Source organism: Alosa alosa, chromosome 11, assembly GCF_017589495.1.
Source record: "Alosa alosa isolate M-15738 ecotype Scorff River chromosome 11, AALO_Geno_1.1, whole genome shotgun sequence".
Lineage (NCBI taxonomy): Eukaryota > Metazoa > Chordata > Actinopteri > Clupeiformes > Clupeidae > Alosa > Alosa alosa.
Window position 1 is genome coordinate 25,960,726 of NC_063199.1, and position 13,701 is coordinate 25,974,426.

Below are 13,701 nucleotides of genomic sequence, written 5' to 3' on the forward strand. Positions count from 1 at the left end.
TTTCTAGACTCTATTCCTCTCCAACTTGACAGCTGATTTCTAAAGTGTCCCATGTAGAGGAGATTTGTGTACTGTAAATGATTGTCTGCCAGAGACTTGAGCATAGTTAGCTAGACTTGAGCATAGTTAGCTAGACTTGAGCATGGTTGGCCAGAGACTTGAGCATGGCCGTGTGCGCTGTTCCCAACCCACTAACTTAAAAACCCACTTGTTACTAACTTTCAAACCCACTTGGTTCTATATCTAGCACATATCCGAGTCGGCTATTGCTGAACCAGCTCTCACCTGGCACACAGCAAATGACCTTCCAAACAGGCCGACCTTCATACCCCGCATATTTTAGAACTGACTCCAAACCAAAACACGTCTTAGAGTCCATACATGCATAGGTCACTGTTAAATGACCCGCTCACGTCCTCATTGATTATTGGAAAACTCTCTGAACGGTAAAGTGGAGTCAAAGTAGTGGATGACCACTCTCCTCTCAACTACAGGGAACAAACGGCACACACCCAACTCGATTACACACGCCTTTCCAAACATTAAATGATATTTTTCCATTAAGTACTTCCTTCCAAATCCTGGTCTGTCTTACAGACATGTTGTCAATATACTGAATTGCTGTGCCATGCGTTGTGTATTAAGTGGATAAGTCTCTGGCAGTAAAGTGCTTTCTGAGGGTGCTGTGCCAAGGAAACTTCATTGGCTGCAGACTGCAAATGCCATTTGAACACCAAACTTGTCTGCTGTGCTTAGTATACTGTGACGAGTTGATCATGACTGCCTCAAGGCTGCTACTTCATGCATGAAAAAGGCATGTGCGCGCACACACACACACACACACACACAGTGGTGTGAGAATCATAGCACATTGTGACTGATCAGACAGGGCAGCGTAAAGACAGAGACACAAGGACTTACCCGACATAACCTCACAGTCCCAAACACACATCTCTCTCCCTGACATAACCTCACAGTCCCAAACACACACATATCCCTCTCCCTGATATAACCTCACAGTCCCAAACACACACATATCTCTCTCCCTGATATAACCTCACAGTCCCAAACACACATGTCTCTCTCTCTCCCTGATATAACCTCACAGTCCCAAACACACATGTCTCTCTCTCTCCCTGATATAACCTCACAGTCCCAAACACACGTCTCTCTCTCTCCCTCTCCTTCTGAATGGTCGCTAATTACCATTACCATCCCTTACACGTGGCCATACCTCAGTTTACCATGATACTTTCAAACTGACATATAAATGCATTTTCAGGACCAACCAAGCACACCCAGCAGGTGAGTCAGTCTGTGTGTAAGGTGTTTATTGATCCTCATACTGGTACTCCTGGTCTGTATGCAAGGCCAGAGATGTTTACATATCATCTGTCTGGGACAGGTGGCCCTGGACATTTCTCCACGGCCTGCGAAATCACTACTAAAAATGATTTCCATTCAGGATTAACAAGGGAGGGATTCAGCAAGGGAGGACGGGAGGCAGAGATTAAATCACAGGAGCACATCCCAGCACTTCCCCCCTCAATTTAAGCTGATTTGTGTGTTTGTGTGTGTGTGTGTGTGTGTGTGTGTGTGTGAGACTGAGTGAGTGAGTGAGATTTGCGTTTTAATTTTTATGATCTCAGCATATCCGAACGTCGACAGCAGACTACAGAGGGACACAGGTCAGGTGTTTGCTGTCGCAATGCCACCTTGTCTGAACCAATCAATCACCATCATAACATAAAGGCCTCATCACTCCACCGCAATTAAAGTACAGCTCAACACCAAGGGCAGGGAGACCGAAATACGATCCCACTGAGGAGACCAACATTCGATCCCACTGGAGGTTGGTTGGTCATGACAACGTCAAAGCTTTTTTTACATGAAATGGGGGCCAATGACCCACAGAATAGAAACACATTGTTCTGTGACCTATCTAGAGGTCATGACCAGCTTGTGCAAAAGTCAACGCATATCCAGAGATCTTTGAGGATGTGCCTCATTTGCGACTTCAGGAACACACCTTTAAACTACAAAAGATAGATAAGTCTGTGATTCACTTACAAAGAACAAGCCCACCAACAATGACCAGCAGCACACACACACCTTTAGAGAAGGATTCACCCCAAAGCACAAAGTCTGTAATCAGCCAGTATCTCTGCAGCCGTGTTCCTGATGTGAAGGTGATATCTGGATAGCAACTCTACCGCAGTCTTCTCCAGTCAGTCCAAGTGTGTTGTGCTAACACGTCTTTGGCTCTTCTTGCCAGTGCAAAAAAAAGGGAGGATCTCTCAAAGCACACCTTGCACAGCATCCAGTTCTGGGCACATAAACACCACAACGCTGTCACACCACACCCCTGTTCTTCCCTACCCTGCCTTACACAAGCATACACGCCCACGCCTGAAGACAAGCACTCATACTGCAGCATATTCACACACACACCTGAAGACAAGCTGAACTCTCATCCCCCAGCGCGCACACACACACACACACACACTCCCCTGAAGACAAGGACTCATACCGCAGAACACACACACACCTGAAAACAAGCACTCGTACGGCAACACAAACACACACATGTACCACACACACACACACACACATTCCTGACAGAGGAAGGGGTGAGCAGGAGAAGCTAGCTGGGTGGGGTGTGCCTCCTGTCAGATACCCACTCCCCTCTGGATGACATTCCAGACTGGTGAACAAGAGGAAGCTGGCTATGCAGTGGTATACACAACACATGGGAAGCCATAGCCACGTCTGTACATTCCCCACGGCCCTCTCCATGGTCAGACACAACACCAGGGTCCTGAGGACTGTGCGTGTGTAATCAGCCACAGTTAACAAAACCAGCAGGCCTGGTTTAGTGGTCTTTAGTCCGGTTAAAGGGCATTCGTGCAACATGGACGTGGTGACCATCTGGTCTGGAGCACGCATGCCTAATTCTGTAAATAATCCAAAAGGTAATAATACTAGTCCGAGACTACGGTTTAAAACTCTGATCTGGAGGCCTGTTGAAGATTTAAAACTATTAAAAAAATCTACATAAATTTTTTTATTTGGTTCTGCCTTTTAATTCATAAACACAATTGCTTTTTTATTATTGCGAACAAGATACACAAGTTTGTCACAATTTTGAAACTCTGAAACATCAGTTTCATGAGGCCTAGCAGTTATTTTAATTTTAATTATTTTATTATTATTATTAATATTTAATTTTAATTATTTTATTATTATTTTTATTATTTTAATTAGCTCTGCAGGGATTAAAGTGAAAAAAAAAATTGTTTGACTGAACTTTTTTCAGGCCATAAGTCATACGTTGTTCATATCTACCTGTATAGAGATAGCACCCCTTTTGCGGTCGCGACCTATTGGTTTTTAATGTACAAAAAGATGCAAACAGCAATGTAAAGCACCAAATAAACACCAAAACGAGGTTACAGGGTATTCTTAAGTTACTATATAATTATAGCCACCTACAGGTGAATGTATAGAACATAACAATCCTATGGTTTGTGTACCCTGTAGCCTCGTTTTAGCCGCCAATGGCCGCCATGTGAATAAGGCGAATTGAGAGAGTGTTCTTGATTGAGATCGAGTTTTCCTGATGAACAAAACAATATTACCATCCCTGAACATTGCTGATTAGCCATTGCTGTTCTTTTCTACTGCAGCAATATTGTAGCAAGGCTTTAACTTACACTCTTATTTAATTACTTCAGGCCAAAAGTGTTTAAAGGGAAGATTTTTTTCTTGTTATTATACAATTCAACACCAAGTAAAATCTATAAAATCAAGTTTGCAAGACTTCACATTTCCTCATCAAAGTAACAAATCAGAACAGTCTAGATATTGTTCATATTTCCATTTGTTGCCTCATCCGCATTTAATAAACATGGTAATTTTGAGTTTTACAGACAACTCAGTTTTCCAATGAGCAGCAATACTGTGTGTGGTCATGCAGGAGGTCTGCACATCTGAGAACAACAATTAGGCGAGGAGAGGGCGCTTTTGTCTTAAGCAACAGATTGTATAAGGTTGACAAGAGGTTGCGATATGGTGAGGGACCGGTCGTGTTGCGCTATGAAAGAACATGTGTAGCCTACTTTCTGAGCGCAAAAACGGTCAACCATAGATAAACGTAGCCTACCTCTGTCGTGGTGGCTAGTTGCACCAGGTAGGAAAGAGGTCCTGAAGTGCAGGAACGTTAACTTTATGGCGGTCTTCTGATTGTTGGCGTGCTAAAACGTTTTCCTATTGCATCCATAAACAATTTTCTTGCAGCAAACCGCGCAAAAGCAAACCCCTGGCACTTTATTTTTTTACACCATGGCTTGTTAGTTCTCCCCCGTTTCTAACAGCTGCCCATCTCCATTTATTTTTTAACTTTTGACACCTGTGTCTTCCTTTACCAATGCATCCATGACAGCTAGTGGCCTTGCCAAATAGGCGCACACAAATCATGACGCTAATATGCGAGGTTCTGGTGGGCCTACTGGTTATGGTTTTGTGCTATAGATTAATAATAGCAAAGTTTTAAGTTGACTATTTTAATTGCATGGTTATTTTTTGTCAACATACGCTCACAACCTACTGTCGTTAAAAGTGAGGCCTAAGCAAAATAGGCTACAAGGCTGTCTGTGCGTCACAAACACGACTGACCGACCCCCTTACTCAACAGTTCGCAATATTATTTTATGTTAACACGCGCATAATGTTGCGTCGCTTTGCACATGTTAGTTGCATTGATTAAAAACTGTAACAATAATAGTACATCGGGTGGCATAGCAGGTTATCTGTTCAAGTCATAGGTGACACCCAAAATGAATGACCTCCCCTGACAAGAGTTTGCGATAGTAAGAAATTGTCTACATGATGCACGGAAAGAACACATCCTCCAAATTCGCACAGAGCTCACAATATCATATCCAAAAAAGTTAAACTGATTGGGCAACCTCATCAGCTGTCTCGATTGAGTCACTATAATCCAATTTTTAGACCGTCCTCCAGACGTGTTCTTTTTTTTTTAAGCAACCGCCCCAGGCCAATGAGACAAGGGTGTAGCTACAACATAAACAAAGCGAAACTCATGGCTGACGTATCTTCTTGAGCGGTCTCTGAGACACAGAAAGTTCTCAAGAACACAATAGGTCTTTAAACATTTACCATCACACACATTCATTCATTCATTCATCGGACCTAATATTTGTAGTTGCCTTAAAAAAAGGAAAAGAAAAGGTGATAGGAGGGGGGGGGGGGTGTCCTATTTTTTTTTTTTCCACCGGATCTGCATCGATCTCAAATATGACATTTCTAAAATCAAATTGACGGGAATCCGTGGTACGACAGAGAACTTTAATCCTTGAGCTCTAGATTGATCTCTATGTATTATTAACAGTGTTTCCCATACATTGACATTATTTATACATACATTATTTGTGGCGGCCCACCACAATATCAACATTGACCACCACACAATGATTTTCCAGATTGTACTAAATTGCGCTTAAATGTGGATCATAACCACGTTACGCTAATTTGTTAAAAACTGTTGAATTTAAGTTAATTGTGCAAACCTACCCCCACAAACAGAATTCAGTTCTGTGGGAAACACTGATTAAGGCCTTTGTATTTGAATGCATATGTATGAGGATCAATATTTAAATAAACATTATATTTTTTAATGTTCAGCTATGGCTTACAGCAAAGACCTATATTTATATTTTATCGAAATATTTTTTTACATTTTGGAATTGAAAGAGGAATCCATAGGAACCGGAATTGATACGCAGAATCCAAACCGGAACCAATCAAACTTGAAATGATACCCACCCTTACAAAAATTAAATGTTTGCGTCAGATTTGCTGCAAACTTGTGGGTGATTTGTGGGAAACAAATGAGTTCACTAGAAAATATAGCCAGAAGTTTACCAATGTTGACCACTAGAGGCAAACTTCCAGCAAAGTTCTGGCATCTTGAGAAGTTTGCCACTAGTGGCAAATGTGTTAGCCAGTGATTTGTCACCACACTTAGCCAATAATGCCAAACTACCAGGGAACTTCTGGTGACAGACCTAATTTCCGAAACGGTTTGCCAGAAACCTAATTTGCATATGAACATTATGTCCATGCCACAAATTTGCAGCAACGGCAGAAACCTGAAATTTTTGTAAGAGCAACCCTAGTCCCACCACATGCAGTGCACACACAGACAGAGAACTTCTTGTTCCTCCGATAAGCGATATGGTTTTGGTGAAAACATCTTTTCATCTTTGACCGCCTGTCCGGCACCAGCTGCACAATCACCAAAGACAAACTGTTCCAGCACTTACCACTGTGGACTTGAGCCCACCACTGTATGTGCACATTACCCAACATGTGTGGACACCAGGATTCACATGTTCTGATATCTGTCCAGGTTATGCATTAACATTACGGTGGGGGGGTGAGGGAGTGATCGCTAATCTCTCATAGCTAAACCTTTACTGTACTCCCACCTAGAGTGCATTTATAGTCTAAACGTAGCAATAGTGTAATAGACCTCGTTCCTCCCAATGCGACGTGCTGTTGCACAGTCAGGGGGAAGATGACTCGCATTACACCAGTGGCTGAAATGTGAATCCTCCCGTGGAATTTAATTCACTTAGAGGTCATCCACACCAGAGGCGAACACGGGGGGTTTGTGGCGGGGGCAATGTTTCAGGATCGTTGAGCGTCACAGTGTGTTTGCCAAAGTGATGATTGTGGTCATGTGCACGCACACATTCTCCCACATTCATTCAGTCACTCACACACACACACATGAATATGTACACAACTTTAACTATGAAAAACATGGATCCTTCAATGAGCATAAATGCAGCACAGCTACAATGATGGCCGGACACGGGACACACACACACATTAGGTCACACATATGGAGAGAGAAGGCCCAGAAATAATCTCTCATAAATCCTTAAACCAAATTGAGAGGAGGAGTGTGTGCTTGCTTGTACATGAGTGTGTGTGTGCACGTATGGCACTCAGTCTGCAAGCCCCAGAGAGCATGTGTGGTGGGATGGCCTCTGGAACCTGTGTGTTACGTAACCAAGTGTTGCCGAGTGATGCTGCAATAAGGGCACAGAGTTTAAGCCTCATAAACACTGCTCTCGCCATCCTAAAAGCCCATCCATACACACACACACGCACTTCTGATAGTTCAATCCCATCATGCTAGTTCAATCCCATCATGCTATTTCTAAACTAAATGTACTCCATCAGGTACAGGTATGGTAGTTTTCACACACACAGACACACACACGCACGCACGCATTTCTGATAGTTCAATCCAATCATGCTAGTTCAATCCCATCATGCTATTTCTAAACTAAATGTACTCCATCAGGTACAGGTATGGTAGTTCACACACAGACACACACACACACACGCATTTCTGATAGTTCAATCCCATCATGCTATTTCTAAACTAAATGTACTCCCATCAGGTACAGGTATGGTAGCTTTCCCATGCTGTCAAAGCTGTGCTCTCTAACCTAGCAACATGTGTCAAGGATCCTGCACCATCAAAACATTCTTGTCATGACTAGGCAACTCATATCTTCCATCATGTGGAGGCATGACCCAACAGTCACTGCTGCCTAGCAACAACAGTTGCATTACATCACTCGTGATCAGAGTCAGGGGTCCTGATGAAACCTGACAGCTACTGAAGACAGCAAGCATTTTGAGCAGGCTTTGTGGGGGACAGCTACCAATAGCTGGACCTCTAAAGCACAATCAGTGGGCAAGAGGACACGTAGAGGTTTAATGATCTGCTTGCTCAGGGTACTGCTTGAAGCATATGACCTTTCCACAATAACGTCAGGTGAGACTGTGTGAAGGTCCCCAAAAGGTCAAGTAAATTCTCTCACACACACATACACAGAGTTCATCAATCACAGCATGCTACAAAAACAGAACAGTCCGGAGACCTCCCATCTCTCTCCCTCACACACACAGGGCATAAAATGCAAACCCACACACACACCCACCCACACACACACACTCCCCTTCACACTGCCCAAATTGCAGAGTCATTCCAAACGCATTCCCCTACAGGCCAGGTTATGCTGTTCTCTTTTGCAAAATGGATCAAGCCTTTTTTCCTGAAGCTAAATCTGTCCACAGACACAGACAAACACACACTCACAAATTCACACTTTCTCACCCTCCCACACATACCCAAGAGCAAGCAGATTTTAGAAGATGGCAACCTAACTCCGTTTTGTTTTAAATCATCATAACCAAAACAGACACACACACAGGGACAGACCGCCACTGCGGAGTCATGTCCAACCTCAGTCCAGCCGAGGACTTTAAAAGTAAATCTTTTAGTATATTGATCAGATAAAATACTGAAATTCACTTCAGGTAACAATTGGCTTGAGTGAGCAAAGCTACTTCACAGCCAGAGTAAGCAGCCATTAGTTCTGCAGTTGTGGATTAAGTTATATTAGGAATCCATTATCTCTTACTTTACAGAGATACAAAGAGAAATACAGTGTGTGTGTGTGGATGACCCACATACAGTAAGAGTATTGCATGCTCTAGTTTGCCAGCTCAACCAGCTTGAATCAGACCAAAGCTTCTCACTATGGACACAGTTAATCTTTCCTTACCCATCTATCCATCCATCCATCCATCCATCCATCACACACACACGCATATTTATAGAATATCCTACCTGACTCCAGAGTCTGTGTCACAGCACAGGGTCAAGTCTTTAAACACACCACCAAAGAGATCCAGCAGATAGAATCAGACAAGAGAGAGAGACTGGACAGCAAAGCAGAGGGAGGACAGTGCGAGTGAGAGAGAGTGTGAGTGAGTGAGAGTGAGAAAGAGAGAGAAAGAGAGAGAAAAGAGAGAGAGAGAGAGAGAGAGAGAGAGAGAGAGAGAGAGAGAGAGAGAGAGAGAGACTGGATAGAGGAGCAGAGAGACCTGAAGAGAGAGTGAGCAAGTGAGTTAGAGAGAGTGAGAGAGAGAGAGCGCGAGAAAGAGAGAAAACAGAGCACAGCTACAGAGGAGGAGTGGAAGGGAGGGGGGGAGAGGAGGAGGAGGAGTGGAGGGGAGAGCTCACGTGGGCAGCTGTCACCACTCTGCAGTCTGAACTACTGTGCTCGAGTTCCTCTCGTTTACTCCCGCCCCTGTTGCCTCCCTCCATCTCTCTTCGTCCCTTTTTTTTTTCCTCTTTTCCCCCTCTCATCTTCTTGCCTGTTCCACTGTCATCTTTGTCCATCTACCCCTTTCTCTCTGTCCCTCTCTCTATCTTTTTCCTTCCCTCTCTGTCCCTCTCTCTTTCTATAGCTGCCTTCAGACACAACCTCCGCTGTATATGCGGATCTTTGTTAAAGGAGGTCCGACCCTTTGGGTGATTCAGATATGATGCTAACATGCGGACGTCATGTGTGAACGACACTGATGCACATGAGCAGAATCTCCGCATGTTCTTCGCTTCGTTCAGACACGAGCTCATCTACATAATGTCCGTCGGATATACTAGGAGGGGAGTAGTGGAAGAGCTGGCTAAGTTCGGAATTCCAAATGGCCGGTTATGTTGTTCAGATATACGGCCCAATCGATTGACATCCGCAGGACATGCAGACTTCCACCCTTTCCTTCCCTTTCTGTCCCTCTCTCTTTCTTTCTCTCCATCCTGCTCCTGCTCTCTCTCACTATTTCAAATCTCAACTCCCTCTGCCATTTCTCCCTGGAACACAGGGCAGGAATGTACACCCGGCCTCATATCACACACTGAAGGCAGCTTTAGACAATGGCCACACACACACACACACACACACACACACACACACACACACACACACATACACATACCACACCTAATTAAATTATTCCATCCGGCTGAGTTCCTACAGTTAGCAGGCCATCAGTCTCTGACATGGGGGAGGGATGGTGGGTTCCATTTCTACTCGCACTATTCTCAGAGTCTACACAACTTTTGTTTGTGTGAAATCATGTGTAATGCTTTGTTACAAATGTTGTTTGTCTTACAACTTGTTAACAACTGGAATGCATCCAACTCAGATTTAACATTATTCCCAATTACTAATTGCACTTACAAGACAACTGGGATAAATGTAGATCATGAGCATAGTTAGTCCACATCTACATCTAAGTCTATCGACTTACAAACCTTCCCATAACAAAATGGCAGGACTGGCTCATCCAGTTTTATTTGAAGAACTCCTTGCTTGCATTGTTATTATATTGGTGCTTAGTTAATCATTAGGACACCACAGTGTGATCGCTCACTTAGTTGTGGAGGGTCTAGTCTGGCAACAAACACTGGGAGTGGGGGGTGGCTGCACTCAATGAGGTGGATTTTGTTTGACCTTTTTTTTCCGGTCCAAACTCAGTTAACTCGCACGATCGATCTGAAATCTTCCACCAAGTTTGTCGCCTGTTTAACAATACACTGTTTTGCCTTCTTATTACAGTTCAGTCACTCACCATGCACCAAAGCATCGTCATGCCACAGGACATAAACAGAACGACAGAGTAAAAAGTCAATAGCATTGCTCACTGAAAGTCCAGCAGCCCTAAAAAGCTGACATCTCATACAGCAAGGTTCAAGAGACAAACCTGCCAATGTATGTTTAAGATGTCAGAATGTAAACCCTGTGCATGACTTCATACCAGAGGGTGTCACTGGATAGCTTAGAAAGAAAGAAAGAAAGAAAGAAAGAAAGAAAGAAAGAAAGAAAGAAAGAAAGAAAGAAAGAAAGAAAGAAAGAAAGAAAGAAAGAAAGAAAGAAAGAAAGAAAGAAAGAAAGAAAGAAAGAAAGAAAGAAAGAAAGAAAGAAAGAAAGAAAGAAAGAAAGAAAGAAAGAAAGAAAGAAAGAGGGACGTAAAATAAGGCTGAGAACAGGTGATGCAATTGTGTTACGGTCACTTGTAGTTCATCCAACTATTTCTGCTTACCATGTGCTTCCTTGACCATCTCAATGACCAGTCTGTCTCTCTATTCTTGTCAGACAGGCTTGACCCTGGTAGGGGGGCAGTCTGGTTTTTGCTGGACACAGCACAAATCAACAGCAAATACCTAAATAAGCCATTCTCCCGTTTTCACCACAAAGCATAATGGATGATACTAACATTACAGCTGTGGTCACAATGCACAGTAGATAACAGTTGATTGCTGGGGCCCCCTACTGGTCAACTGGGTGAACTTTTTTTATGGTAGGAAAAAAAAGCTCTCAAACTTCAAACTCGGCCCATAAAGCCACGAAAGTTAGAGCTGGATGCACAAACACATGGCAGACTCTTCTGCAGATTACAGCAGCATTTCATGAAGAAAGGCGTCATATCTAGAGGCATCTCCAGGCAACAAACAAGCAAACAACAATATAAATTAACTGCAACCAGACATCTAATCCACAACTCTCTGATTCTGGTTACATATAGATTTACAACCTCTCCCTGCTAGTTTCCACCTATTTAACCACAAATGTATGCTCATTCGTTTGATAAGCATCACTGAGAGTTATGGAGTTGTGACTCTAGAAAGTGAAATGGACAGTGCAATCCATATCACAATACAGACACACCATCTGGTGATGCGCTCATTACTTTATTCCGATTATCAATATTTTGTCCCATTCTTGCTCATGCAATACTAACACAGTTTCATAAATTGGGTACTTGAGAAGTTTAGGACAATCTATTGCAGAGAACAGACCCCCACACACACACACAAATATGTGTAAAAGAGAAGGCTGCATTTCTAATCGAAATAGTCATTCAAACTAATTCAATTAGCTAATCTCAAAGGCTGTAATTAATCTGTTGCTTGCAAAATGGTTAGTCTTGTCATATCTATGATTTCTTTTTTTTTTTTATAACTCGACATGAATCCTCCTTGTGTGACAAGACAGTGAGGCTCACCTAAGAGAAGCGCTATGCTCCTCCTGCACTAGGTACGCTCACCAATCAGAAGTCATCGCAATATCTGTCAAAAAAATGACAATTCGATATTTTACCCTAAATAACAGACAGATGTCAGATGCACTCACCCATCCTCCTTGCTGGATGATGAAGTCGGCCTGTGCATCCTCCAGGAAGCGCATCCCTAAAGAGAGCACTGTGGCAACAGACTCGCCCTCATCCTGTAACCGCTGCAGCAACACTAAAGGCACCAACACCTGCCAGAGAGAGAGAGAGAGACATAATTTTATAGTGTATTGATGAAGTGTAATAATGCTTCTTTATTATTATTCCTGTGAATGCTTTGGCAATACAGCATATGATTTGTCGTGCCAATAAAGCATAATTAGAATTGAGAGAGCAAGAGAGAGGGAAGGGAGTAGAGCAGGGGTCTCAAACACCCGGGCCGCGGGCCAAATCCGGCCCGCGTCCTGCCCAATTCCGGCCCGCGACGTATCCCAAAATAATAATGTAATCCGGCCCTTGAGGCTATTAATTGCAACAAACAACGATACTGATTAAAATAGACGATAGATCCAGGTACGGTGACAAATCGCATTTGTAGGCCTACTCTGCTCCACTATGTGCAAGACATCCAGAGCTTGATTCAAACCCAAAATCATGCGCCAAAGTTTTCAGGAAATACTTGTATTACACGCGAGAAACATAAAGACGTGCATTTGTAATGACGCGGAAGCGATGCAGGCCATAGTGTTGCAGAAATTGAAGCAGAAATTAAGCAGAAATAGCCAGGCCTACACCAAATGTTGAAAAACGTTCACGTGTGATGAAGTCTTAGGTAAGCTATGTTATTCACCTATTCTAATTCTGAAGGAGAATATCCTTTTGGAGATTATGATCGATCATCTATGACAGTGATAGTCACGGTGCGTCTGTGAATGGAGGTGCGTGTATACAACGGTGTCCACTAAGCATACCATGCTTGTTTCGACCCTCTGCCCAACATAGCTTGGAGGTTGCAGTGGTATCGTCGTGATGATAGTGTCCGTAATGGATGTGGTACAGACAGCAGGGCTAGTAGAAATAGGGCTCTAAAGAACTACAAAGTCACCCGCAATATGATGCAAACTTCTGGGTACTGCAGATTACCCGCGATAGGAACTGTTAGACCAGAATACTTTATTGTAGGCCTATATTGTAGTAATCTATTACTAAACCACAACATCTTAGGTGTTGGTATACATCTTAGGTGTTTTTCTGTTAATTTGTTATGTGGGTAATATGAAAAAAGGAAAGTAAACCTGCTTACATATGTTCATCCAGTATTTACTGAAAGGTGCATAATTTGAGGTGCTTGCCATCCAGTGACAAATTAGATGGGTAAATTTACCCCCTTCATAAACTTTTGTTTTACTCAAAGATTTTTACATTTACAGTATACCTTCTCTGACCACTTTCAAGCCATGGCCTTTTAAATTTTGATATAAAAATCCAATGGTGTTGCTTTCTTAACCCTGATGCCTAGTTTGCCAGGTTTAAAAAAGTTATGAGAGGAAATATTTTTATTTGGTGTGAAACACACACACATACCTGTTTTTTATGTTTTTCATTTATTTTATAATTTGTATTAATATTTATGTTATCATTATTTTATTTATATAAGCTAAGGTTGCTAGCACAGGTGTCTAAAACTAGATAAAGACACTTGTACTTTCTGTTTGCAGAGAGAGAGAGAGAGAGAGAGAG

General features: G+C 42.7%; 1 protein-coding gene across 3 annotated transcripts in view; it reads right to left on the reverse strand.

Moving 5' to 3' along the window:
- bcl2l13 (BCL2 like 13) overlaps positions 1-13,701 on the reverse strand; it is a 46,993-nt gene that overhangs the window by 14,955 nt on the left and 18,337 nt on the right. For all 3 annotated transcript variants that reach the window (XM_048256913.1, XM_048256911.1, XM_048256912.1), the window contains exon 6: positions 12,084-12,212. In XM_048256913.1, the coding sequence (XP_048112870.1) occupies positions 12,084-12,212 (129 nt within the window). The remainder of the gene's footprint in view (positions 1-12,083; positions 12,213-13,701) is intronic.